Here is a 26,195-nt window from a genome sequence, read left to right on the forward strand (position 1 = left end):
CATAAATAATAGTCATGATTCTATGTGGCATGTGTATTACAGCTAGATCAGTTCATACGTATAACTTTACATAGTATCTTGTGTAAAAATAGCTTTGGTTATTAAAATCATTGCAATAAAATACCTGCACTATAATATTAAGTGTGTTCTTTGGTACCTAGGTGATTTTTTAAATGGATGGACTCTTGTTTCATTTCTTAAAAAATATCTGAACATTCCTTAACAAACAAAGAGAATGCACTGGTTTAGGTGTCATTCAAATTTTCTTTGCTGGGTTTGAATCTGCATTTAGGTTGCGGGCCTGGCAGGTTCAAACACTAGGCTAGACGAGCAAAATCACCAATCCAATGAACTCAGACAACCCCATACCATGTTGGTTGCACTCCTATAGCACAACCATTTCTGAAGACCAGCTCTGCCTAAGTCTCTAACCACTGGTGGTGGTGGTTGTGTGTGTGTGTGTGCGTGTGTGTGTACGTGCACGCACACACACATGCACACACACCCACACACAGTACTGAGACATCATACACCTTCGTGGCATGGTAGAACAGATGAGAAAGTTCGATCTTAAAAGATGTCCGCTCAATGGCTCAAAATCACTATGCTCCAAACCACTAAACAGCCAAGCACAGCAAGGATGGTCATGGATTGAAGGTGTGAGATCCACTGGTGTTTTCCTGCTCATCATTTGTCTTGCCAAGTCGCCGCCCCGCTGAAGTGTGTGTCTCCAAACAAAGTCAGAATGCAGGTGAGCTAAGTCTTTGGTTTCTTTGGACTATAAATAACACTTTTTTTTTCTTCAAATATTTCTAAGTATAAACCTGCTATCTTGAGGTCCTGGTCTTTTAAAAATTTTTTTTTAATTTAAAGCTTTTCCACCGAGGTTTTAGTTTGTGGTTCTTCCTTCATGCTTTGGTACAAGTGCTTGATGAAGAAGATGAGTTGCCTGAATTGGAGCTGCCCTCGTCCTGCCACTTGTCCAGACTCCTCCTCCTTGCGTTCATGAAGAAGTTGCTGACAGTGCTCAACTCCAACCCCAGCTGCTGGGAAATGGTGATTTGCAATTCTTTGGATGGACGCTTATTTTCCTTGAATATTGCATGTAGAGTTCGACGCTGGACATCTGTGAAGACCAACCTGGGCTTTTTGGGTGTGTTGCCTCTATCCTTCCCATGTTCTTGTTCTTTCCTTTTACATGCTGTGAAGAAACACAGAAGATGTTAGAACAGATGATCTAGGGGAGAATCAAGAGTAAGAAAGACAGAGCTCATAAAAATTTGTTAGCCATTCCTCATGGCCTGCTTTCTGTTTACTGACCTCTGCTTTAAGCACCATGGGGCGCTGGGAGGAAAGTGTAATAAGAGAATGGAGAATTGGGATACAGGTGAAGTTCTGTGAGGCCTGGGCGTGGGTTGTGGCTTTGATGAGTATTTGCTCTTTGTCCTGGGTAAGTCAGTTAACTCCATCTGGGCCTCAGATTCCTCACCTATAGAATGTAAGTTTCTGGCTAAATGAACTTATCACTTTGAACTTTCATTTCTTCATCTGCAAAATGCATATAAGAATACCTACCTTGCCATGTTGTGGTATGAAATAGTGTACATAAAAGTTTATGCTAACTTTACAAATGCAATACCTTGTCAGCAAGAAGCAGTTGTAGCCCTCAAAGGGTTTATAGTCTGCTGCCTGTAGAATATTAAGAGCCTAATCAGAGTCTGAAAACATAGTAGAAAGGAATTGCATTTGTTTCCCTTCTGATCTTTTTTATTTTCCAGGAAAATCTGTATATAAGAAAGTTCAGTATATAGTTTTTTATCATGGCCATCAGTCTTCTACCGATTTTCTAGTGGAACCGGGAACTGTGGAGGTGTGAACCACTCTTCCTCGACATTGAGACTAAACCTGCCAAGTTAGCCATGTTCATCTCTGGGGTCTCTCTGTGCCTCCTTTTTGCAAGCCATGCTCTTGGAGTCCTCCTCATCCCTTACCTGGTCTCCCACTGAGGGGCCCATTCCCTACCCATGCACGTTTGGTCCTGTATTACCAAGATGCTTTTTGGCTGCTGGAGCTATTCTAACATATCATCCCAATGCAGCCCTCAGGCCCCAGGGTTTGGTGCCAGATCACAGTCTCTCCTGATTTTAGATGCCATAATTCTCTTTCCATCCTAATGCGGCTCACTAGTTTCCACCTGCTAAAGGACTGTCAGGGCTGCACTGGTAACAATGCACACCGCCCCTCCACCTAATCTCCACCACCAATCAATCCCCACAACCATCCACAAATAACCATATAACCCAGGTGCTCTGATATGCGAATGCAGCCTTAAGACGAGGCTCCTATGCCCTCACTGCAATCAGACTGCTGCCTCTTAGCCCCGTATGTAGGTGTTCTAGAGCTGCCACTGCCACCTTTATATCTGGCTGACTGTACCTCTCATCCCCACCATAGTGGAAGATGGATGGGCATGCTTCGTGGTGGAGGGAGGGATTGCCACTCTTTCATATCGCATCCCTCCCATTGCTGTCCTGCCTGTTGCTGCCCTCTGCTTCACCATATGCATCTGTGTATTCCAGGTTCTCAATTCCTTACCTGATGGTTCACCAGCTCTGGCTAGATTCAGCCTCTGTGCTCTCCTCAGCCTCCCCCTCCCTTTCCTTCGCAGCTGGGTAGATCCTGGACTTCAGAGTTCCTGTAAAACTTTAGGTGCCCATTGGTAGAAATTAGCTCAGCAACAGATCAGCTGCAGAGCTCATAGGTGAAAGCTGGAGAGGGCTCAAGGCTTTACAGTCCAATCCAGAGGTCTCCAATTTTTTAAAACAATGTGCTACTTATTAAAAAAAAGTTCTGAGTGTATATTCCCTTATATTATTTATTTATAAATCATATACATGTGTTAGTATACTACTGTATTGTGCACATTATAAAACATACACAATACAAAAACATTTTTTTTTGAGACAGGATCTCACCCTGTTGCCCGGGCTGGAGTGCAGTGGTGCAATCTCAGTGCACTGCAACCTCTGCCTCCCTGGGCTCAAGCGATCCTCTCACCTCAGCCTCTGGAGCAGATGGCACTACAGGTGCGTGCTGCCACACCCGGCTATTTTTTTTGTATTTTTTATAGAGATGGGGTTTCACCATGTTGCCCAGGCTGGTCTTGAGCTCCTGGGCTCAAGCAATCTGCCCACCTGGGCCTCCCATTAGAAGTGTGAGCCACTGCCCACAGCCCACAATACTAAAATTTTTAAAGGGATAAAATAAAAATAGACATAAAATTCTCTTCTAGAGATGCATCTGCTTGCCCAGGCTCTGGGGTATATTCACCCCACTTATGGGGCCACTGATCCAACTATTAGTAAATATAGGAGTGAGAATTTCAGAATGAACATGAAGGGAGGGCTCAGTCATGAAAGAGAGATTTGTAGGCAAGGCAGGCCTTATGGCCTTTTGTAACATGTCCTGTAGGTCACTTGCTATGCCTCTTGCCCACCATGGGGGGCGGCATCAACCTAATGGGCAGGGTTATTAAATGCCCAGCTCCCTCAGAGCCTCGCGTTGTATACATCCTGAGCCAGGTGAGAGTCTCCAAATAGAGTTCCTCCTCCCAGGGGCCTACAGCCCTCACTGGACACCTAGATTAAGTCCCAGAAAAAAATGACTAAAGTCAGCTCCAGTTAGTTTGACTCAGCCCATGTAGACACAGCCTCATACAATACTGATGCCGATGGCTGATTCATTGACTTAAAAATGAATACAAGGGCAGGCACGGTGGCTCATGCCTGTAATCCCAGCACTTTGGGAGGCTGAGGCGGGCGGATCACGAGGTCAGGAGATCGAGACCATCCTGGCTAACATGGTGAAACTCTGTCTCTACTAAAAATACAGAAAATTAGCTGGGCGTGGTGGCGGGTGCCTGTAGTCCCAGCTACTCGGGAGGCTGAGGCAGGAGAATGGTGTGAACCCGGGAGGTGGAGCTTGCAGTGAGCTGAGATCGTGCCACTGCACTCCAGCCTGGGCGACAGAGTGAGACTCCGTCTGAAAAAATAAATAAAATAAATAAATAAATAAAAAGAATACAACGCAGGTTTTGCTCTTAAGGATGCCAGATTTAAGCAAATAACCGCATATAAGCAATTCACTATAAGAGTATAAAAAGAGTGTACAGAGTCTACTGCTTGAAGATATTCAGGAAGGCATTATAGAGAAGGTGCTTCAGATGGGCCCTAAAGGATAAATGGAGGCTTGCTAGTGAGAGGAGTGGGAAGAGTGGGAAAGCTCGTTCCCTGCAGAGGGAGCAGCACTGTGAAGGATTGATAAGTATTAGTAGATTGGTATTTGTGAGGCAAGAGGGCACACAAGAAGGAAAGGCTGTGGGAGATGGCTTCGTGCTTAGACAGAGATCAGATGTGAATCGTCTCGTAAGTAAGGAGGAGGTATGGAGAGGTATGAGTAAGGGTGTAGTGTGATTACATTTGGGCTTAGAAAAACCCCTCTGGTGGCGTTGTGGAGGGAGAACTGGAAAGCAGCAAAATTAGGAACAAGAATGCTACAGTCGGTGCTGTGGTCTACCACCCAGATCCCCCTTCAGGACTGAGGCACTCGTTCCTCCAGCTGCTGGAAGGGTTGGTGACAGGTGGCTCTCAGGTGAGGTCCATTCTTGGAATAGCCCTTGGCCAAAGGTTATGCCACCCTGGGGTGGGGTGGGGGTTTGCCCATATCTAGTGGAGGTGGGTGGGGGGGTGTAGGAGATGGGGTTATGGAAGGTGGTGGTCTAGGAGAGTGGAAATGAGTTGGTTTAAGGACCTTCAACCCAACCCCTTGCATCAAGTGAGACAACTCTAAAGAGTCATCTGGTTCAAGAGCACTCCATATAATTGGTTGAGGGTATTTTTGCACCTACATTGCTGTTCAACTCCTCCTTCTGCCCAATCTTACTTCCTTCACCACGCCCAGGGGAGTTATTCTCCTTAACATGCTCCAAAAACCTTTCTGCTTGCGCATCTCAGAAACTCAGAGTCTATTTTGCAGAGAAACAGACCTAAAATAGAAGTCAGAAAACCACCGTAGGGCCAGGCACAGTTGCTCATGCCTGTAATCCCAGCACTTTGGGAGGCCGAGGCAGGCAGATTACTTGAGGTCAGGAGTTCGAGACCAACCTGGCCAACATGGTGAAACCCTGTCTCTACGAAAAATACAAAAATTAGCAGGGCGTGGTCGTGGGCGCCTATAATCCCAGCTACTCGGGAGGCTGAGGCAGGACAATTGCTTGAACCTGGGAGGCGGAGGTTGCAGTCAGCTGATATTGCACCACTGCACCCCAGCCTGGGTGATAGAGCGAGACTCCATCTCCAAAAAAGAAAAGAAAACCACTGTAATGAGGACCCATAATTAGACAATGGCAGTTGAGAATGGAGAAGAACTTCTTGGGAGGTCAAATCAAGAAGACTTACTGAGTACTTGGCTAAGAAGGTATAGTTTGGAACATCTGCCAGGTTTCTGGTTGGATGATAGCAATGGGGCCATTAGGAAATACAGAGGGAGAATGAGTTTTATGAGGGTAGTAACCACTTCTATATGGAACAAATTGCATTGGATGTGTTTGCTGGACATTCTGTTAAAGATCTCCAATAGGTGGTTGTCCAGCAGACAGCAGGATGTATGGGATCTGGAGTTCAGGGAAGAGGTCTGGGCTAGAAATATAGACTTGGAAGTCATTAGGTCTCTAAATGGTAAATTACACAGAACACACACCCATGGGAAAGTAAATAACAGAGCACTGGGTGCAGACTTGACTTATTTATCATTCAAAAGGCAGAGCTAAGGGAAATCAGAAAGAGATATTCATCTTCCATCTAGCCAGATTGTATGTTTGAATGACTTCAGTCTGGTCCTTGGCATTTGGCAGGACTGTCTGCTGAAGCTACCCCTGAGCCAGCATTTCCCAAATGGCATCAGAAGAATGATACTCTCTCAAACAGGGGTTCCTTGAAAAGATGGTTTGCAGATCAAGGACATTTTAAAAAAATCTATTATATATTGCCTCTTCCTCAAGATTCATAATATATGTAAGCACACCTAATTCTGTTTCTCAAATTTGTTTGACCCCAGAACCCTTTTTGGTGGAGACTGTCGATTAATGTCTTATACAATATTAATGTTGGGGAAATGCAGTTTGGAAGGTCCTGCCCCTTGACCTCAAGCACCGTAGATGTTACAATACCAGAACCTGGGGAGTGAGGTTCTCTTGGAGCAGGGACCCTGGCTGACTCACTCTGTATCTCCAGGACACCCTGGCCTAGGCCCCGGTTGTAAGGGCAGATCAGTATCCATGTGGGTATGGGACAGAGGTATGTCTGCGAATAAGTGGATGTGATTAGATCTGGAGGAAATGCTGCCAAAGTTGGTGCTGAAAAAGAAAGCAGAGATATCAGTCTACTTTAGAGTAGACTAAAGCTTACTGAGAATCACTGAATGACCAGAGGAGGCTAGGAGGAGCAACCTACAGAAACAAGTCATACTTCTAGAAGCTTTCACCAGACCATAGCTGTGAGAGCTGAAATTTCCACGGAGTTGATTTCAGAGTAGAGATTACCCATCGTAATTCCTACTTTATGATGGTAGAAACTCCCATTTGGAGGTTATGAGAGTCCATGTGAGTGTGCAAGATCTCTCTCTCTCTCTCTCTCTATATATATATATATATGACTTCCTGTCACACTCCTTCTCTCTCTCAAACTCCTTCTCTCCCTATATATATATATACACACACACATATATATGTATATATATATTTGTGTATATATATAGATGTGTTTATATATATATATATATAGAGAGAGAGAGGAGTATGACAAGAAGTAGTGCTGCTTGGGGAACAGCGACACACATGTTTTATGTGAATATAATATTTTTTATGTAGGGGTAGAGTTTCCAATAAAAATAGAGAAATACTTGTCAGTGAACTGGATGAAGTGGAAGGAGATGGCCATTGTTGTTGAAAGATAGTAATGATGATGAAGACCCGTTCTGAGTCACCTCCATGGGGCAGGCAAGCAGACAGATCTATAGGATGCACTGGCAAAGGGCAGCAGGGGTTCGTATCAGACTTTGATGTTTATGGGTGAGGTCACCGGAAGTGAGTACTATGGAGGAGGTAGAAGTAGGCCTGAAAGATGGTAAAAGTCAGAGCATGACTTTGTGTGCCACAGGATTGGCAGACCTGTGCTGGTCTGTGAACCATTACTGACCTCCAACAAGGTCACTACAAAAAATTGAGAATAAGCAATTAGAAATGTTTATGGCAGTTTGACATTGCTGCAACATTCAAATGTGTGATTATTTTTCTAGTAATATATTTTTTATTGTATTATCAAAATTATTCATTCAGGACAGATGGAAGTTAGAAACAAACCAACAAACTAGTCCTTCACTACCTAGAGTTTAAGAAGCCCTGTCTTAGAACACACTTTATAAAACATAGTATATAGTAACATCTTAGGATCAGTTGTCACTCAAGCGTTTGTATACCAACTTATATCCATTTTCCTGACTTAATGATACAAAGGACTTTACAACGTATAAAGTACTGATTGAATTATGCAAAAGTCTGCCAAGAATTTGTCTGGGAATATGTGGGCGCAGACATTTTGGCCTGGGAGGCATTAATAAAGTCAGATGAACTTATGATACAACTTCTTAAATGAGCCTGGACTCAGAAGATGCAAGCTCTGGCCCAGCTCCGTGGATATGCACCTGCAAATACCACCAACTTTATGAATTTGGGGATTATGTTTCCAACACAGGAAATCTGGGGGACACATTCAAACCATAAAAGATATTATCTTGCTAATTCTTAGTACCATTTTGTGAGGTGAGAGAAGCCATCATATTCCATTTTGCAGTTGGGGACACTAAGCTCAAAGAAGGTGAGGGACTTGGTCAAGATCACACAACTATCAGTGGCCACAGAGCTGGGCTTGAGCTGTGTACCGGCAGCTTATCCACTCATATGTGGCTTGTTCTCTGTGAGTCCTTGGACTCTAGCCAAGTATTTTCTCCCTCGAAATAGCTGCCCTAGAGTATGTTGTCCTAACATCATCACAGAGAAAGTGGGCTAGAAAGCAGTGAAGGGGAAGGGCTGAGATGTCCAGGACACCATGAAACTGCCTTGATATCTAAAGACAACTTGGCATTTTCATAAGGGCCTGCTGGAGATGCAGCATCTTCACCCTAAAGGCTGATGTAGATGCTGAAAACTGCACCCCCTCAGCAGCCTGCAGGGCCAAGTGTTCTCACACAGGTAAGCCTGTGATGTCTGAGTCACACAAGGGGGGTCTGGCCTGGATTTAGAAAAGAAATGTCCAGGCGGCCCTCAGCCCCTTTGCTGCTCCAGTGCCTCTGGGTCAGATGGGGGTGCGCTGGTAAGGCAAGACACATCCTGAAGTTCTCAAGAGCCAGCCCTGGGCTGCTACCCAGATTCCTGATGGGCTTGGCCATGACATCCCTGCAAACCCTGCTCAGGAGAGCTTGGGGCTTCAGGGGTAGGGAACAAAAATATCAAAAAGCATGTGGGCCAGAATGTGAAAATTCATAGGGATAGAAAGCAGGCTGGTGGTTGCTTATGGCTGAAGGGGTGGTGGTGGGAAATGGGAGTGACTAATAGGTAAGGGGCTTCTTTTTTGGGGGACTGATGAAAATGTTCTAAAATTGACTGTGGTTGAAAAGTTCTGTGACTAACTGGATAATTTTAAATGGGTGAATTCTATGGTATGTGAATTACATCTCTATTAAGTTGTAAGAGCAGCGACAGCCAGGCATGCACACGGGGTGAGCCCTCTGCTCTCACCCCTACCTGCCACTGAGAGAGACCGTTCTCTGGGCTGTGGCAAAGGACAAGAGGTAGTTCATGTGCATTTAGCCCCGAAGACCCTCTCTTGTCAGCTGAAGCTGTTTTTCAAAGTAAACTCTTAGAGACAATATATGTGGCCAAGTGAGCACACAAATAAACAGATTTCAGTAAAATGCAATGGGGGTAGGGAGAGACACATGAAGGGGGAGCTATGCAAGTGAACGTGGCAGGACTGTTCCTGAGCCTGTATTCCAGGCCAGTACCTACACTGTGGAGATGAAAGAGCCATTGGACTGACCGAGACAGTCAGGATTAGAGCTCAGACTCCAGGAGTCCTAGGTCAGAATGTTATCTGCCTTGCCTTGAGTGATCTTACTGTGCTGTGTATATTTTTATAAGCTGTGTCCCCAGTTGGAGACTCTTAAGTGGCAAATTCAGAGGGCACAGCCCAATGTGCCATTCGCAAAGCAACACCAGTGAGCTCTAACTGATATGGGCAAGGACAGCCTTTGCATGGGAAGCAAAGTCCCGCCCAGACTGTCTGGAAACTGATGGCCAGCAGAGGGAAGTGGAGCCCAGACAACCTGCTGGACATGAGCTGTGTTTGCTGTCTCTGTGGGTAGCCAGAGCAACTATGGAAACTCTTCTGGTCACACACATGGAAGGCCTAACAAGAACATGCAAAGAGTAGACATTCCCAGTGGGGAATAATCACCTTAACTCACCCTTGTGTCTTGCTTTACAGGGGTTAAAACACCTCCATAAAACCTTACCATGTGATCCCCACAAAACTCAGGTTAGGTAGAAATGGGTATTCTTTCTTGTTTTTGTAAGTGAAACCCTGTTAGAGAGGTTAGGCAAGTTGCCTGTGGGCTGGTTAGTAGAGGACTTGGGCCTCCAGCTTCACTGGACCCTGGAAGCAGAGGGCAGCAACAGTGAACACATCATGGAAACTTTCCCCAGGATGGTGAAACGGGGGCAGAAGCTGAAGCAGCGGGTGAAGTGGAGCTCAGAAGACTCACACCCAAGGTGAACAGAGCAGCAGCAGCTGGTCAGCCAAGCAGTTGTCAGTTGTCAGCCAGACCTGTCTTGATGTGGCTGAAAGGACTGCAGTTTGGCCTTCCAGGAAAGTGGGCTGGATGGAAGTTGAGACAAAGGGAGTTCTGGCAGCATAGCAGACAGCACACCCATGCTGGCCTGGGAGAGGGGCTGGCGTAGCCTCATGTCAGGAAGGGTGCAGGGGAGCGTGGGATGGCTGTCTCCTTGTGTGTATCAGCTTTGAGAAGAAGCTGAAGGAAGCAGCTTACCCAATGGAAAAGGAAAGAGCGGGAGCAGAGGGCCTTGGCAAAAGCCAGGCCAGGGAAGTCACTGCAGCCTCTCCCTGCCCCTGGTCTGCTTCCCTAGCAGAGGTGTCCAGGACAGAATCCTGTCATCCCATAGTCTGCTGTCTGGAGTCCTTCCTGAGTCAGTGAATCAAATGTGGTGATGGACCTGTCTTCTCCAGGTGAAGCTCCACAGCTGCATCCCAGGAGAGATGGGAACCCTGGACAAGGTTGCCTGGGCCTGGGAGGGGTGGACAGCATCTCCTGAGCTAAGCCCCATTCACAAATCACCTTACCAGACCTCACAATAAGGGCACGAGGGAGATACTGCTATTCTCGCTAGTCGACGAATGAGCAGCCTGAAGCTCAGCGAGGTTAAGGGACTGGACCACGTCACCCCAACAGCAAAATGGTACAGCTGGGATTTCAGACAGCGCAGGGCCCCATGACAGCACTGGAGGACATCGGGAAGTGTGGCCCCGCTCCTCCTCAGGCACAGACTGCGGGGAAACAGAACCGTACCAGCTTTCGCTTTCTCTGATCCTGCAAACAGCTATTTTGGTGTGACTCTAGACTATCTCAGTTCTTCTCTCCACAAAATTTGTCTTCCATCCCTTGTTCTGTTTTCCCTGTGATAGAGGCTAAACCTGAATTAGAATAGTAGCTGAGAATTCTCGTTGAAAGAATGCATTTAGTACCCAATGACACTGGCATCGTCCTCTTGCTGGCCATTCACGCTGATGTGCACACATTTTCCTGAGCACAGGCTCATTGGTTTTCATACTCACAGGAAGAGACACCCATCAACCTGACCCTTCCCTCCATGAAGCTCTCCCCCTGCACTGCAGCTGCAAAGGAACTGGTGGGGAGGGAGAAGATGCAGCCTTGCACCTGCTAGTTTGGTCAGCAGCAAAGGGCAATATGGCTCTTTTCTGCAAGTTTGGTTCAAGAATTTTGATTTCTATCCATATATTGAAGGGATATCTGCACTGCCATGTTTATTGCAGCACTATTCACAATAGGCAAGATGTGGCATCAATCTAAGTGTCCATAAACAGGTGAATGGATAAAGAAAATGTGGTACATATACATATATACATATTATCCAGCCATAAAAAGAATGAAGTCTTGTCATTTGCAGCAACACGGATGGAACTGGAGGGTATTACGTTCAGTGAAATAAGTCAGGCACAGAAAGGTAAATATTGCATGTTCTCACTCACAGGTAGGAGCTAAAAAAAAAAAACTGAACTCATGGAGATGGAGAGTAGAATGATGGTTACCAGAGGCTGGGAAGGGTAGTGGGGAGTGGGGGATAAAGAGGGGATGCTTAATGGATACAAAAATACAGTTAGATAGAATGCATAAGATCTAGTGTTAGGTGGCGCTATAGGGCAACTACAGTTAATTATAATTTATTGTGTATTTCAAAATCGCTAAAAGAGTTGAATTGGAATGTTCCGAACATGAAAAAATGATAAATGCTTGAAGTGATGGATACCCTAGTTACCCTGATTTTATCATTACAGATTGTATGCTTGTATCAAAATATCACATGTACCCCATAAATATATACAACTATTATGTATCCATAACTAAAAATTAAAACTAGAAAAGGATTTTTCTAAATTCTTTAAGAATTCTAAATTCCTAAACTTCTGGTAATGGCTGATCAGTTGGAGTTTTATTACATCAGTATCCCTCACTTAAAAAAGACTCTCAATAGTTTGCCTCCAATAATTGGAAATCTGTGATATGGATGCTCTAGTTATAATGGTGATTCCATAAAACAGTCAAAACAAAAAGCATACCTGATGAATTACCTGCTTATTTTTACCTCATCTATGCCTATTGTGAATTGTAAGTCTTAGCTTATCGACCTCATTTTTCTAATTAATAGATGTATATGTTACTTTATAGTATTTACAGTAATTGAGAGTTATAAAACAGAATTTCTTTAAAAAACCTACAATCTTGAGTTTTCACTAAGTCATCAGACATTTTCTCTAATTAATTTCCAATTAGTGAAGTTTTCCTAGTTTGCTTTTCTGGAAAGTTGTCCGTAGAATCAAACTGTAAATGCTATTCTTCCCATGACACGTGTTTTGTACAATTAGTTTCACAGGGGTCTCCCAAAAGCCCAAGATGAAAGCCCTTGGCGGCTGCTCTCCCATGATATTCAAGGACCTTAACACTCTGACCTCAACCACGTTTCCCATGTCACCTCCTACTACTGCCCACTCAATATCAATCACTCCTGCCACACTGCTCAGAAGTCATTCCTAGGTACGAAGCTCCACACACCTACTGCTTTGCCCAAGATGTTTCCTGCATCCAGAATGTCCTTCTTTTTCTCTTTTCCATACAAAAACTCCCTATGCAATGAAGGCCAACCTCAAGCATCCTCTTTTCTGCTAAGCCTTCTCTATCCCCTCTTCCTTCCAGGGAGAGTTGTTGTCTTTTGTGGCCACAGAGCACCTTCCCCACAATATAATTAGTTACCTACCCATCTCTCTCACACAGTTCGTAACACTAGACCATGGATCATTTCCTCGGCATACTCAGCACTCTTGTTGGAAAAGCAAGTTGGATATGGCTCCATAGAAAATAGACATGCAAAAGACACAAGTCTTTTAAGTTTTGAAAATGTGTACATAGAATGAAGTTCCATGAGACAGCCTTAATACCTTTACTGGATAGTGATTTTTGCAGTAGTTTAATGGCACCATGGGGATATTTCTGAAATGTTATATCAGAAATATATGGGGATATATATGGGGAATATATGGGGATATATCTGAAATGTCACTGACTGGGAAGTCAGTGGAGGTTGGCTGAGTCGTTGGTATTGCCACCACTCCTATGACTGGGTCTGAAGGGAGCTCAGGGACAGGTAAGGAGCAGGCTGGAGCAACAGAGCCGGAGGAGCAGAAGGCGCAGAGGAAATTAATTTGGAGTGGGACATTGAAATTAGTTGGGAGTAAGTAATCAGCCCCCCTTTCCCAAGGTTAGGTGCTCAGGTGGGGCCACTGAGTACCAGAGGGCAGAGGTGTACTGTCTGTGTCCGTCTTTGCTAAGTCTGGGTGGTGACTGGTCCATATCTGCCTTAAATAGAGAGGAGATAAGGATCAGATTTATGGATAATGTCAGCAAAAATCCAGAGAGTCTGTGTGGTAGAAACCTTAACAATAACTTCATGAGATGACCCCAGCAGAATAGTTTTGAAGAAATTCAAATTCAAGGGATGAAAGACCCAAAGAATGCTTTGTAAATAAGGTGAAATGCTATCCCATTTTGTTTCTTTTTCTTCTGGCAACTGCCAAGCCATTGGGGTTTTTGAGTAGGACCTCTGGCTATTATAGAGCCCTGGATCCATGGGTTAGGACATCATTCCTTTCTCCTGGGCTTCAGGGCTGGCCTGCATTCTGCAATGGGAGAGACTGGAAGGACCCTCAGAAGTTTTTAGTCTTCTCTGTAAATGGGAACCACTGAGAAACTTTAAAAGCACTTGTGCATGGGATCCTTCTCCAGAGATACTGATTTATTCAGTCTCGCAGAGGCCTAAGCCTGGGATTTTTGAAAGCTCCCTAGGTGATTCTAATACTTAGCCAAGGCTGAGAACCACTCCTCTAAATCAGTCTTCTCAAACTTAAATCACCTGGACATCTTGTTAAGACGAAGATTCTGATTCGGCAGTCCAGGGTAGGCCCTGAGATTCTGACCATCTAACAAGCTCCCAGGTGATGTCTAGCTGCTGGTCCAGGACCGCACTCTGAGTAACAAGGGCTGAGAGTCCCAAGCATGAACTCCATTAAAGGTGTGGCCCAAATATATCACCATCGCCTGGGAGCACAAAGGGGTGGCTTGTTCACAATGCACATTTTGGAACCTCATCCTATACCTACTGTCTCTGAGAGTGAGGTTCGCAAGCAGATATTTTGTTTTCTAATTAATTTTTTAACGTGAAAAAAAATGAACTTTAATATGGCTTAAAAATACCACAAACCAAATCCAAAGACAAAAATTGAGAAGCAGTTGTAAAATACACAATAATTTCTCTATACAAATCACTCAGAAATAAAAGAACATCCACGGTAAAGGATATGAACTCTCTGTCAGTTTATGAGAGAGAGAGAACATTTATTTTGATTTTTTGTCTATCAGATTGGCAAAGATTTAAAACCTTACTAATCCTCAATGCTGACAAGAATAAGGAGCAATAGGCACTTTTGATGGGAACATTAGTTGGAACAACTGTTCTGAAAGACAATCTACATTTACATCAATATTAAAATATATTTACTTTTGATCAAGTAATTAACAATTCTAGGAATTTATTCTAAGGCTATCTTCAGGCAAGTGCTCAAAAATATATGTACACATTCATCATAGATCCTTTTATAGTGGTGAAAACTACAGGGAGTTAATTCATGAATTATGGTAAATTTGTGTTTGCAAAGACTTGCTTACCTATGACTACATTCCCAGAATCTAGCTCAGTGCTTGGTCTATATATGAACGTTTATTGAATAAATGAACAAATAAATATAGTAGAAAATTCTATAGCCATTAAGAATAATGATGTAGATATATATTTATTGCAGTGGAAAACTATTCATCCTATCTTACAAAAAGGACAAGCAGACGACAAAACTGCATAGATAGAATCATCTCATTTTTGCATAAAAAGCAAGTGTGTGTGTGTGTGTGTGTATCTATGGAAAAAAGTTTAGAAGAATATATACCAAAATATAAATTGTGATTCTTCCTAAATGGTGAGATTATAGATGTTGTTTGCATTCTTATTTATGCTGTTAAGTAATGTCTGGATTTTTTTTACACTGAGCAGGTATTAATAGATGTAATTTTGATAATCACAATTTTTAAAAAACTTTTTGTTCCATAGGTTATTGAGGTACAGGTGGTGTTTGGTTACATGAGTAAGTTCTTTAGTGGTGATTTGTGAGAGTTTGGTGCATCCATCACAAGCAGATATTTTAAACAAGCTTCCCAGTAATTTGAATGCCCAATAAATTGGAGGGCCACTTGCTCCTAGGACAGTATTTTAGACCTTTCCAAGATCAAAGGAATTACTCCATACTTTGGCAAAAACACAGGCTAAATCAGAATTTTAGGAGTGGCCTGGGAATCTGTGCTTTGAGAAGTATACCAGGTAATTCCTGTGATTTCAGGTCCAGGAAAGCCTGCTTTGTGGGGTCTTTCTGTGGGACTGGGCAAGGCCCAGGTAACCATCCTCTCTCCCCGCAGTGAAATTGTACTTGTCAAACCCAGCTGCATTGATTGTCATAGACAGTCTGGCAGACGAAAAAAAAAGCGAGATGTGTGTGAAGTGTCCACGGAGTTCATTGCTGGAGGCAGAGGGTTTTGTTCTGTGATTATGATGAAAGAGGAAGTTGGGTGAGAAGGGAGGAACAGATCACAGTAATGACTGTGAGTTTTTAGCACTAATTGACAGGGCCTCCTTCATCTTGACTTGTCCGAATTTACTGCCAAGTGCCTAACATGGGAGGGAGGGAGCTGTGGGACTGAAGGGCATCCCTGTGGGCAAGTAAGGGTATCTCATGCCCAGAAAGGGGAAGAACAAGGTTTCTGTGCCACCCCTTATTATCCACCGGGCTGGCACCAAGAGATGAACTAAAGAGCTGGAGGGTTTTTGTTGTTTTTGTTGTAATTTCTGCACCTCCACACCCGTGCTGTGACAGGACCCCTATTAGTTTGTACTGGGCTTGTTTTAGGGTTGTTACATTTAGAGCATGTTTAAAGTGTTATTTTACATAATAGCACGTGGCAGGAGTGCACACACACATACACATAAAACAAACCCAAACTGCATATTTTGGGGTGTGCTTATCAAACTGTAACATGTGTTAGAATCACTTCCAGGGCTTGTTAAAATGTAACAAGCCAGAGTTTCCAGCCAGTTTCTGATTCCATAGGATTTCTAACAAGCTCCCAAGTGATGCTGGGGTGTGGATATGGCGGATGGGGTGGGGAGAGAGAACTGCAAAAGAATCTTAACTAAAGCATTTTTAAACAGGTTTTGTTTAGTTTATGGGTATGGGCAAAGCAATTTTGAAATGATTTTAGATGTATTACAGGATTGCGCAAATGAGTAAATGTGTGTGAGAGATAGACAGAAAGAGAGAAAGAGAGAGGGAGTGAGGTAGGTTACTGGACACCAGAGTTCTCACTGTGCAGGAAAAGAGATGTAAATAGGGAATGGGGGAAGGCAGGAAAAAATCCTCTGAGGATGATATATTGCAATCGGAGGTGGAGGTACTAGTATGAACTAATGAGTTTAGAAGTACGTACATGAGCATGTATATAAGCATGTTTATGTGTACATGGATATTATGTATGTATGAATGTGTATATGCATATTTGTATGTGTGTGTAAATAAATGTATATGTATCCATTTCCTGGCTTTGTCTGAAAGGGTAGAAAACCAAAGTCACCCTAATAGCCATGAGCACACTTAGCGCCCAGGCCATCTTGGACTCTAACATTGTTCCCTACCAGGATAAACCAGGGCTCATCAAAGAAGTGGCACATTCTAGGATTGGGGCAGAATATGTACCAAATGAGCTTGGAACATCTTATGATGCCAGAAAGTTAAAAAGAAAATGTGAGCATGTCAAAGGGACACAGGAGTCAGAATGAAAGGGCTCTCATCAGTCAAATTTGGGACAATTTAGCACTAAAAGAGTTAAGTACAGTAATGAATTGTAAGCCACTGGAAAAATAAAGAACACCTGAGTCCACTCCAATATTAAATGTATAGTGAGAGAGAAGGAAGGCTCTTGTTTACTGTAGAAAGCTAAAGGCTGACCGTTAAACATGGCAGGAGTGCTAGAGAGGGAAAATCATTTTAAAACCATGATGACAAAGATTAGATCAGGCAAGAATCAATAGAAGCTAAATCTATGGGGAATTTTGATGAAGGGTAGGATATTTGCATGATCTTAAAGCATTTCCCCATAGCCTGCTTATAAGTCGTAAGGAAGGAAATAAAATAGTGATTATACAGTAGAGAAATTAGACAACACCTTGATCACCTTGACTGAGTGATCAAAATTAACTCACCAATTAAGTGAGGGACAGACAGACACTGTGGGCTTTCAGATGTGATCCCCTGAAAAAACGACACTGTCCCCTATGCAGCTTTCTGGGTAAGAAAGCACAACCTCGAACGAATCATGAGGAAACATCAGGTAAACATGAGAGGAGAACAATCTTATTTTAAAAGAGAGCATGTCAATATTGTAAAAGGCAAAGATTGTGGAAATGTTTCATATTAAAAGTGGCAAAAGAGATGTGACTACTAACCTCAAGACTGAATCCTGCGTTGGAGGAAAATAATGCTAGAAAGGACACGACTGGGTCAATTCACAAAACTGAACTGTGGCTATCTAAGAGAATATCCCTATTCTTAGGAAATATATTCAACTATTTAGGGGTAAGCGGCCATGACATATGCAACTTACCCTCAAATGGCTCAGTGAAGAAAGGCTGTGCGTGAGAGAATGAAGGCAAGAGCACACATGCTAATGACAAAGCAAATGGGATAAAACGTTAACGATTGGTCAATTGCTCAATGTTAATGGGGTAAAGAGTATACCGATGTTTTCTGTAGGATTTTAATTTTGCAACTATTTATACATTTGAAATAATTTCCAAATAAAAATGTGAAATATCATGTTTTTGAATGTTTAATAACATTGAGTTAGATTTAATTGTAAATTCAGTTTTTTCAATTTTGTGAAAAATAAAAGTTTTAGATGTATTTTGTATGTGTACTTTAAAAAAGCTAGAAGGAAACAAACCAATATATAAGTAGCTATTATCTCCGGGTTGTGGGATTCTGGGTGTTTTGATTCTGTTTTATTGTTTATAATGTTTCATATTTTCCAAAGCTTCTACATGGAGAATGTATTCATTTAATAATGTGAGAAATAATTTCTCAAATAATAGCTTAAGAAAAATTATTTTTGAAAAGGAAAAAACTATTTGATAGAGTTTCATGTATGCTTTTGCTGACTGCTGTGCCATTAGTTAATAATGGCAAAAACAAAACAAAATGAAAAACCCTGGAAAACACCTGAAACATCCAATGATAGGAAAGGTTGTTGGAAAGACTATGTAAATGAAGATATTTCTAAAATATTATAAAATCAAAAAAATTTGATTCCCAACCAATTTTATGGACCAAGTTAAGTGCCTAAAAATAGGGGAATGGTTAAACAAATTATAGCATAGCATAGCTCTGAAATAGAAGATTTGTAGAATATTTTCTAATATAGAGTGTTCCAGGAACAAAGGGATAGCTTTTGCCTCTTCCTCTGCTACCTTGCAAATATCCTCTCTCTCTATCTGTATGTTGAATAAATGAATACTATTCATGATGTATTTGGGGAAGCACAGGGATGATGGAATTACCAGAGTTTTTTTTTTATTGTCTCCATTATTCTTTTATGTATTTTCAAATACTCCACCATAAATTTAATAACAGGATTTTTTAATTTAAAAAGTTGCAAAATAGTAGTATGTACCATCCCATAGGGAAAAGATTGGAAGGATACACACACACACACACACACACACACACACACACACACACACACACACACACGGTTATCTGTATGGGGTGCTGTGGGTGATTCTTGTATTTTTTTTTCTTTATTAGTATTTTACCCTGCAGCTCCAGCTCAAAGGATGTATATAATACTAATACTTTTACAACAAGAAATGAAGTTACTTATTTATTTTATTTTTTTATTTTTTTAAGACAGAGTTTCACTCTTGTTGCTCAGGCTGGAGTGCAATGGCACGATCTTGGCTCACTGCAACCTTCCCCTCCAGGGTTCAAATGATTCTCCTGCCTCAGCCTCCCAAATAGCTTGGACTATAGGCAAGCGCCACCATGCCCAGCTAATTTTGTATTTTTAGTAGGGACGGGGTTTCACCATGTTCCTCGGGCTGGTCTTGAAATCCTGACCTCAGGTGATCCACCCACTTGGGCCTCCCAAAGTGCTGGGATTATAGGCGTGAGCCACCCACACCTGTCCAGAAGTTACTTTATAAAAAAGCATTGGAATTAAAAAATAAATTAAGAAATAAGATACAAGGTGCTTGAACATGGTAAGTATCAAATGAATGTTAAAAAAACTTACTAAGGCTATGTCATGACAAAAGCAGACTTCAAAGAAATATATATAAATGGTATAATAATTAACTTTTTGGAAAAAATCTCCACCCTTGTGTTGAAGGTAGTGCTCTAAAATGGTATTGTAGTTGTGTCTGAGTGTAGTTATTACTTTAAAAGAGGAAACTGTATGATAGATGGAATGTTTTATAAGCTTGCATTTTGAACATCTTTCACACATTGAATTGTCTTTCATAAAAGAACTAGAATAAGAGGTTGAGGTGGGCAGATCACCTGAGGTCAGGAGTTCCAGACCAGGCTGGCTAACATGGCAAAACCCTGTCTCTACTAAAAATACAAAACATAGCCGGGTGCAGTGGTATGCACCTGTAATCCCAGTTACTCTGGAGACTGAGGCAGGAGAATCACTTGAACCCACGAGGCGGAGGTTGTAGTGAGCCGAGATTGCGCCACTGCACTCCAGCCTGGGTGACAGAGCGAGACTGTCTCAAAAAGAAAAATAGAGCTAGAATAAGGGCACCACCATTGAAGCACTTGGGAGCATTTTCAACCTACCTAGAGGGGTAGTCACCCTGTGCTACTTCTCTTTTAATTTCATTACTCGATAATTGCACTGGGCAGCATATTCTAGGGAGGTAATTTTCTGGCAAAATAATTAAAAGAAGTAAGAGCCATTTAGTACTTTCCCTAGAAAGTTATCTTTTGGGAGATGGGAGAGGCCCTTGATTATTTTTAAAGAGGAACACACACACACACACACACACTTAAAAAGCCATAGACTATCTCTTAAGAATATACAAGAAACTGGTAACAGGGGTTTCTTCTAAGGGAAGGGGACTTGGGGACTTAGGGAACACGGTTGGGAGGAAAACTTGTTTTTTTCCATATACATTTTCATGCTGTCCAACTTAAAAAAAGTGATATGCATATAGTATATGTTCAAAATATTTATTAATTAAAAACAATTCTTTTAAAAAATCTGTTGCTCATGGAACAGCTGTGAAAATAACTAGATTGGAGGAAAGCAAAATGTGTTTTCATATGAAAATATGCTTGCCTTTAAACTGATTAGTTTCCATCACAGTCAGATTTGTAAGTGACTCAAACCAGGACTTTCCAACATTTGTCTGCCCCACCCACATGTCTATGCTTCTGTCTACTCTGCTGTGTTCTTTGTTTATAGATAGACAGCTCTTGAGCTACCATTACTGGGCAGTTACTTTTGTTTCTCTAACAGCAGGGATGGATTTGGGCTAACTCCTTCCACTGGTTCTTCAGGGCTCCTTGTACCCAGGGAGGTGACTGGCTGGAATGTGAATAACTACCATTGCCCACCGACACCAGGAAGTGAAAACTGGACCCAAAGGACCCACAGTCTTCACCTCATTAGCATCGTGCTCACACCGTGTCTCTCCCAGTAAGTAACAGGTTCCGGTGAGACAGAAACAATCTAACTGATTGGATACCTCAAATCTGTACAGAAGCCAGACAGCCCACCTATCGTAGGAATGTGTTTGAGAGGGTGGGCTATTCTGAAAGATTCCATCTTTATATTGACATCCACATAGCCACTCTGCAGTTAAAGGTATATCCAAGCACCCAGCTTTCCATGCCAGAAGCAAGGAGACTGTTCCATTTCCATTTTCACTCTCCACCATGTCTACTTGACTTTAGAAATAGCTTTCATATTTTGCCACCCAGTTTCTCCACCTTTGCTGACAATGACATATAATCAGACCCTCAGAATCTATTGCCACTTCCAGTTAGTCCCCTGCGACTTTTCTTCCCATTATCTCCATCTCCAGCATGCTTTCAAAAGCACAAATCTGATCATTTCACTTCACGACAGGTCACAACTTCCTTTGGGCTGCACAAACACACCAGGTCCTTTGTCATCTCCTTTCAGTCTTCTTTCCAGTTTTCCTGCCTGCTCCCATAGAACTTTATTCCTACCCAGAGCAGAGACGTTGTCAGTATTTATTTTCCTGTATGCTTCCTCCCTGTGAGCTCCTCCAGGATACAATAGACACCTCATTCCTCTTTTGTGCCCCCGTACTCAGCCTAGTGCCTGGCACATAGGAGGCACCCGATCAGTGTTTGGGCGAATGAAGGAAAACAGACCTTTTGAGTGACGTAACATGGCTATGAATGGTGCTTCTCAGACTTTAATGGACACAAGAATTTCCTGGGGGTCTTGTTGAAATGCAGATTCAGGTCTAGGGTGGAACCTGAGGGTCTACAGTTCTTACAAGTTCCCAGGTGAGGCCGATGCTGCTGTTCAGGGAGCCACACTTTGAGTAGTAAGGACCTATAGAACATTAATAACTTTTTTAGATGGAGAAGCAGGTTGAATCAATTATTCCTCTAAGGATCTTGAGGTTAGAGTGAACTTTTGATTTCAAAAAGATCAAAAGAAGTAAAAGATTTTATAAACACACACAAACACACAGTCATACACAGAGTAAGCTACGGAGCTATAGGTTATTCCAGAAATAAGTAAGAAAAGGGAGTAAAAGTAAGAGTCGTCTGCCCTTAAATTCTCAATACCATTATTCTAATTCACCACTTGAATTTATATTAGAATCACCTGGGAAACTTTTTAAGCAGCACATATTCTCCCCCTTTCTCCCCTTCCAATCTGATTTGCTCTTCTAGAGGAATGTGAAACCCTCAGTCCATGGCTCCCCACCACTGAAAACCACAGCTTTGGAGAATGCTTTTGTAATTGATGGCAATGTTTTGTGTCACTCAGCTGTGCTGGGGAAGAAACAAGCTTTTAGCTTCATAGTAATTCCAACCTAAGAGCTCTTATGCAAAAGGAGTTTAGCCAGGGCCCCCATGCATGCTGTTGTTCCCTGTGCCTGGAAACCTCTTCCTCCATTTCTGTCCCAAGTCCTACTCATCCTCCAGATCTTCAAAACTGTCCCTTCATCACACCTTAAACTTGTCCTTCCTGGAAAACACACACACACACACATGAAACATGTAAACAGCTATTTGTTCTCTTCCCTGCTAGACTGTGAGTTCCAAAGAAAAAGTGTGTTATACATTCCATTCCCAGTCCTGAGCACGGAACTTGCTACAGCAGGAGCTCAAATGAGTGAAAGAATTAACTCTTCTTTCCATATTTAACGAAATTCTCTCTTTTACTTATTTTATCCTCCTGTCCAACATTGGCTGAATATAATTCCTATGAGAGCTGACATTTAGTATGGAGCTAGAACCTGCTTAAATAACAATAGAGTATGTCTTGAGGTTTGCTTGGTCTGAATTGCTTGGGTTGGGGAATCAGACAAAAACAATTTTTTTACCTCCCCAATGTTAAAAATGAATAATAATCACTGCCTACCAAACAATATGTATCATATATGTAAGATATGAAGCACAGTAACAAAATGAGCAGCTATGAAAAGAACTAGAACATTAGTTGCCTTGTGAAGCTACTTGGTGTTCTTGTCTCTTATCTTCCTGCCTTCCCCTATCAGAGGTAACTACTCCTTTAAATTTATGTTTATTACTCATTTTTTTTTAAAAAATAGTTTTTATATGTCATGATTTATTTATGCATTCCTTGTCAGTGAACGTTTAGACTTTTTCTGTTTTTCTGCTCTTAGGAACAATGCTGACATGAACAGTCTTTGTGTGTCTCTAAGAGCATTTATGAATTTACCTATAAAATATGCCAAAGGGTAGAATTGCTAGATATATGTAGGTGCAGGTTGAGAAGATGATGCCAAGTTATTGACACTATTTTTTTTTTGTAGTCAAGGTGCCAATTTACTTTCCTTCCCACCAGCAGTGGTTAAGAGTTCCTAATGACCCATATCCTTGCCAACACATTTGTTTTACTAGAACACAAGCAATGGAATCTCAAGCTGCAGCACTTTGGAGCCAGAAGGCAGAGCTCCTGCCTGGATAGGTTATTTACTCCTGACCACCTGACAAGAGACTGGTCCCCTGAGCCTTACATGTTGCTGAGTCCTGAAACTGCAGACACGGCACTAAACTTAGAAGAGACCAGGGTCCCAACTAAGCTTCCCCCATGGATAGATACACAGTCATCATAGAAGGCAATCAACCATAGAATGTGACACCTGGAAGGGACCCTAAAGCCAAATCCTTCATTCCATGTTTATTGAGACTGAGGCCCAGAAAGGTTAAATTACTTGACAATATCTAAGAGCTAATTACTACAGGAACCTTTCTCCGGGACATCTGATTCTTAAACCAGAGAGGGTTTTTTTTTTTTTTTTTTTTTTTTTTTTGTAATTGAAGATGGTATAATATGATGCATTACATTAATAATGACTCTGTAAATATTCAAATAACTGACCAGTTTATTTATTTATTTATTTTGCGATGGAGTCTCACTCTGTCGCCTAGGCTGGAGTGCAGTCGTGCAATCTCGGCTCACTACAACCTCTGCCTCCCACGTTCAAGTGATTCCCCTACTTCAGCCTCCTGAGTAGCTGGGACTACAGGCGCAGGCCACCACACCTGGGTTACTTTTTTTTTCTTGTATTTTAGTACAGACAGGGCTTCACCCTGTTGACCAGGATGGTCTCAATCTCATGACCTCGTGATCTGTCCGCCTCAGCCTCCTAAAGTGCTGGGATTACAGGCATGAGCCACTGTGCCCGGCCGACCAGTTTATTTAAAAAGAAAATACTTGTTTAACTTAAGTGACGTAAATTTGATAACTTTCATTTCTTTGGTTATAAACAGGGGTGATATTATTCGATGGGATAAATAAATCACAATTACAGCTTCAATATACAAATTTAACTATACTAAGAGATACTGGTGTCCTGGGGGAAAAACAGTCCCCAATTATCTGATTGATCATTCTTGTCCTTGGATCATTCCCCATAACCACCAGGCAAAGACTAGGCACTTCCTTAAAAAGCCATTTTTGTGAGTAAGGAAAACTTTAAATTCATTTAGTTTAAAATCATCTTCCCCTTAGGAGCACTCATAATTAGGCTATACTAAGATTCTGGGAACGACCTATGGAGATTATTGCAGAATAGCCTCAGTGACTTGATGGTTTCTAATTCACATGTGAATGTGGGAAAATGCCGAAAAGAGAGCAATCTGCAGCAGAGGTACTTAGCGCTCTTCGGAGTGTGCGTAATAACCGCGTGTGGTATAAGTCCAGGGCAGAGGCATCTGTCTCCATCCATCTGACAGTGAATGTGGAGCTGGGGAGGCGAAGGAGTCCCTCCTAACAGGGTGGGTGTTGGTGTGAACAAAGGGGGCTTTCGAAGCCTGTAGTGGAAATTTTCCTTCTGGAGCTGTGTCCTTCAGGAATTCTCTTCCTCCCTAACCCTTCCCATCTGCCTGGTCCTCTCTACACCAAGTCGCCTTTTACCATTTAAACATATCTTTTGGTTTAACAACGTCTGCAGGCAGATGCTAAAAGCTTTCTGTGAGGCAGCCCTTTTTTAATGTCAGGATGAAACTCAGGAGCTGCTTATTACTCTGGGGTAGGGGGCTTGGAGGGAAAGAACACCAAGCAATTTTGTGCAGGAATGCTGACCAAACAGTACTGAGGTACTTCTGGTTCCAGTTTTCCTCTGAGCAGTCATTTTAATCAGCACTTCCCCTTTTAATGAGCTGGTAGTGCCATTACATAATCACCCAGCTCACTGGATTAATGATGAAAAGAGGAACTGATTTTTCCAGTTGCATCATTTGAAGTAAATGTTAACTTTCTTTCTGAGTCCTTAGTTAACCGCATTAGTGTGACAAATATGTCTTTGTCTAGCATAAGTAATGAGAATTTAATCACTTTAACTGCATCTTAATTACCCCAAATGAATTGAAAAGACATTTAATAGCAAAGATTAAATTGCCTTAATGAACGATTTTTGTGACTCCATCAATACTCGAATCGCGTTAGCCACTCCTCTCACGCACTTCAGTCGTAGAAGCTGCAGCGAACACAGAGGTCACTAGGTGGCGCGCTTCGCTCGTTTGTTTATTTAATTTTCCCCATTGATCTGTTTTAGAAGACAACAGGAAAGAAAGCAAAAAGCATATAGTTTATTGCGTTCCTTCGATAACCTCTCTTTGGGACTATGAGATCATCACCAGATGTGAAAACGAAAGCAGTGATTTCAGAAACCGTCGATTCTGAGTATCCCACGGCGCCATATGCAAAGGAAGATGAGAAACACATGGAGACTGGAAACACGCAGTGTTTGACAGAAATTGCAAGATGCCCTCTAGACAACTGCCAGCCTATATACTGAGTTTTGGTCAATTTATTACTTTTTAGTGTACAGCCCTAAAATATGAGTTACGGACAAGCTTTGAAATAGCAAGGCAGGCACTGACGTGGAGCCAAGAAGTGTAATTGCTGTCCAAGTGCAGATCAGAATGCCAATGCCTGAAGGTATGGGAAGATCTGGGCCTTTGGGCCCCCTTCCAAGGCAAGGGACAAAATGGACCAGTTCCACCTACAGGCACATCTAATGAGATGGGTCTTGTCCATCAATAATTGTTTAAGTGAACAAATGGATGGGGAGGCTGGGATTCCACATCTACCTCTGGCACTTCCTTGCATTTTCTGGCTGCTTCTTCAAAAAAAGAATAATAAAAAATCTCTTTTACAAGTCTTGAGTATAAAAGAAACAAGTTTTCTTAAGTGACTCTCTTTGAGAGTCCAAAATGAAAGACACACTTTCTCTATTTTCAAGAGCTTTATTATGTAGAGACTTTTGAATCAGTTATTTCCACATTCTTGCTCCACTAACCTGGTGCATCTGTCCTGGCAACAGAAGCATGGGATGGAGGATAAAAGGTTCTGGGCTTTGAACTGGGAAAGCTGAG

The 26,195-nt window shown here is 42.3% G+C and overlaps 1 protein-coding gene across 1 annotated transcript in view; it reads right to left on the reverse strand.

Moving 5' to 3' along the window:
* Positions 1–908: 908 nt before the first annotated feature.
* The window catches only part of ONECUT1 (one cut homeobox 1), a 33,744-nt gene continuing 8,457 nt past the window's right edge, over positions 909–26,195 (reverse strand). The window contains exon 2 of the mRNA XM_008016553.3: positions 909–1,201. Coding sequence (XP_008014744.1) covers positions 909–1,201 — 293 coding nt within the window. The remainder of the gene's footprint in view (positions 1,202–26,195) is intronic.

This window comes from Chlorocebus sabaeus, chromosome 26 (genome assembly GCF_047675955.1).
Source record: "Chlorocebus sabaeus isolate Y175 chromosome 26, mChlSab1.0.hap1, whole genome shotgun sequence".
NCBI classification, from domain to species: domain Eukaryota; kingdom Metazoa; phylum Chordata; class Mammalia; order Primates; family Cercopithecidae; genus Chlorocebus; species Chlorocebus sabaeus.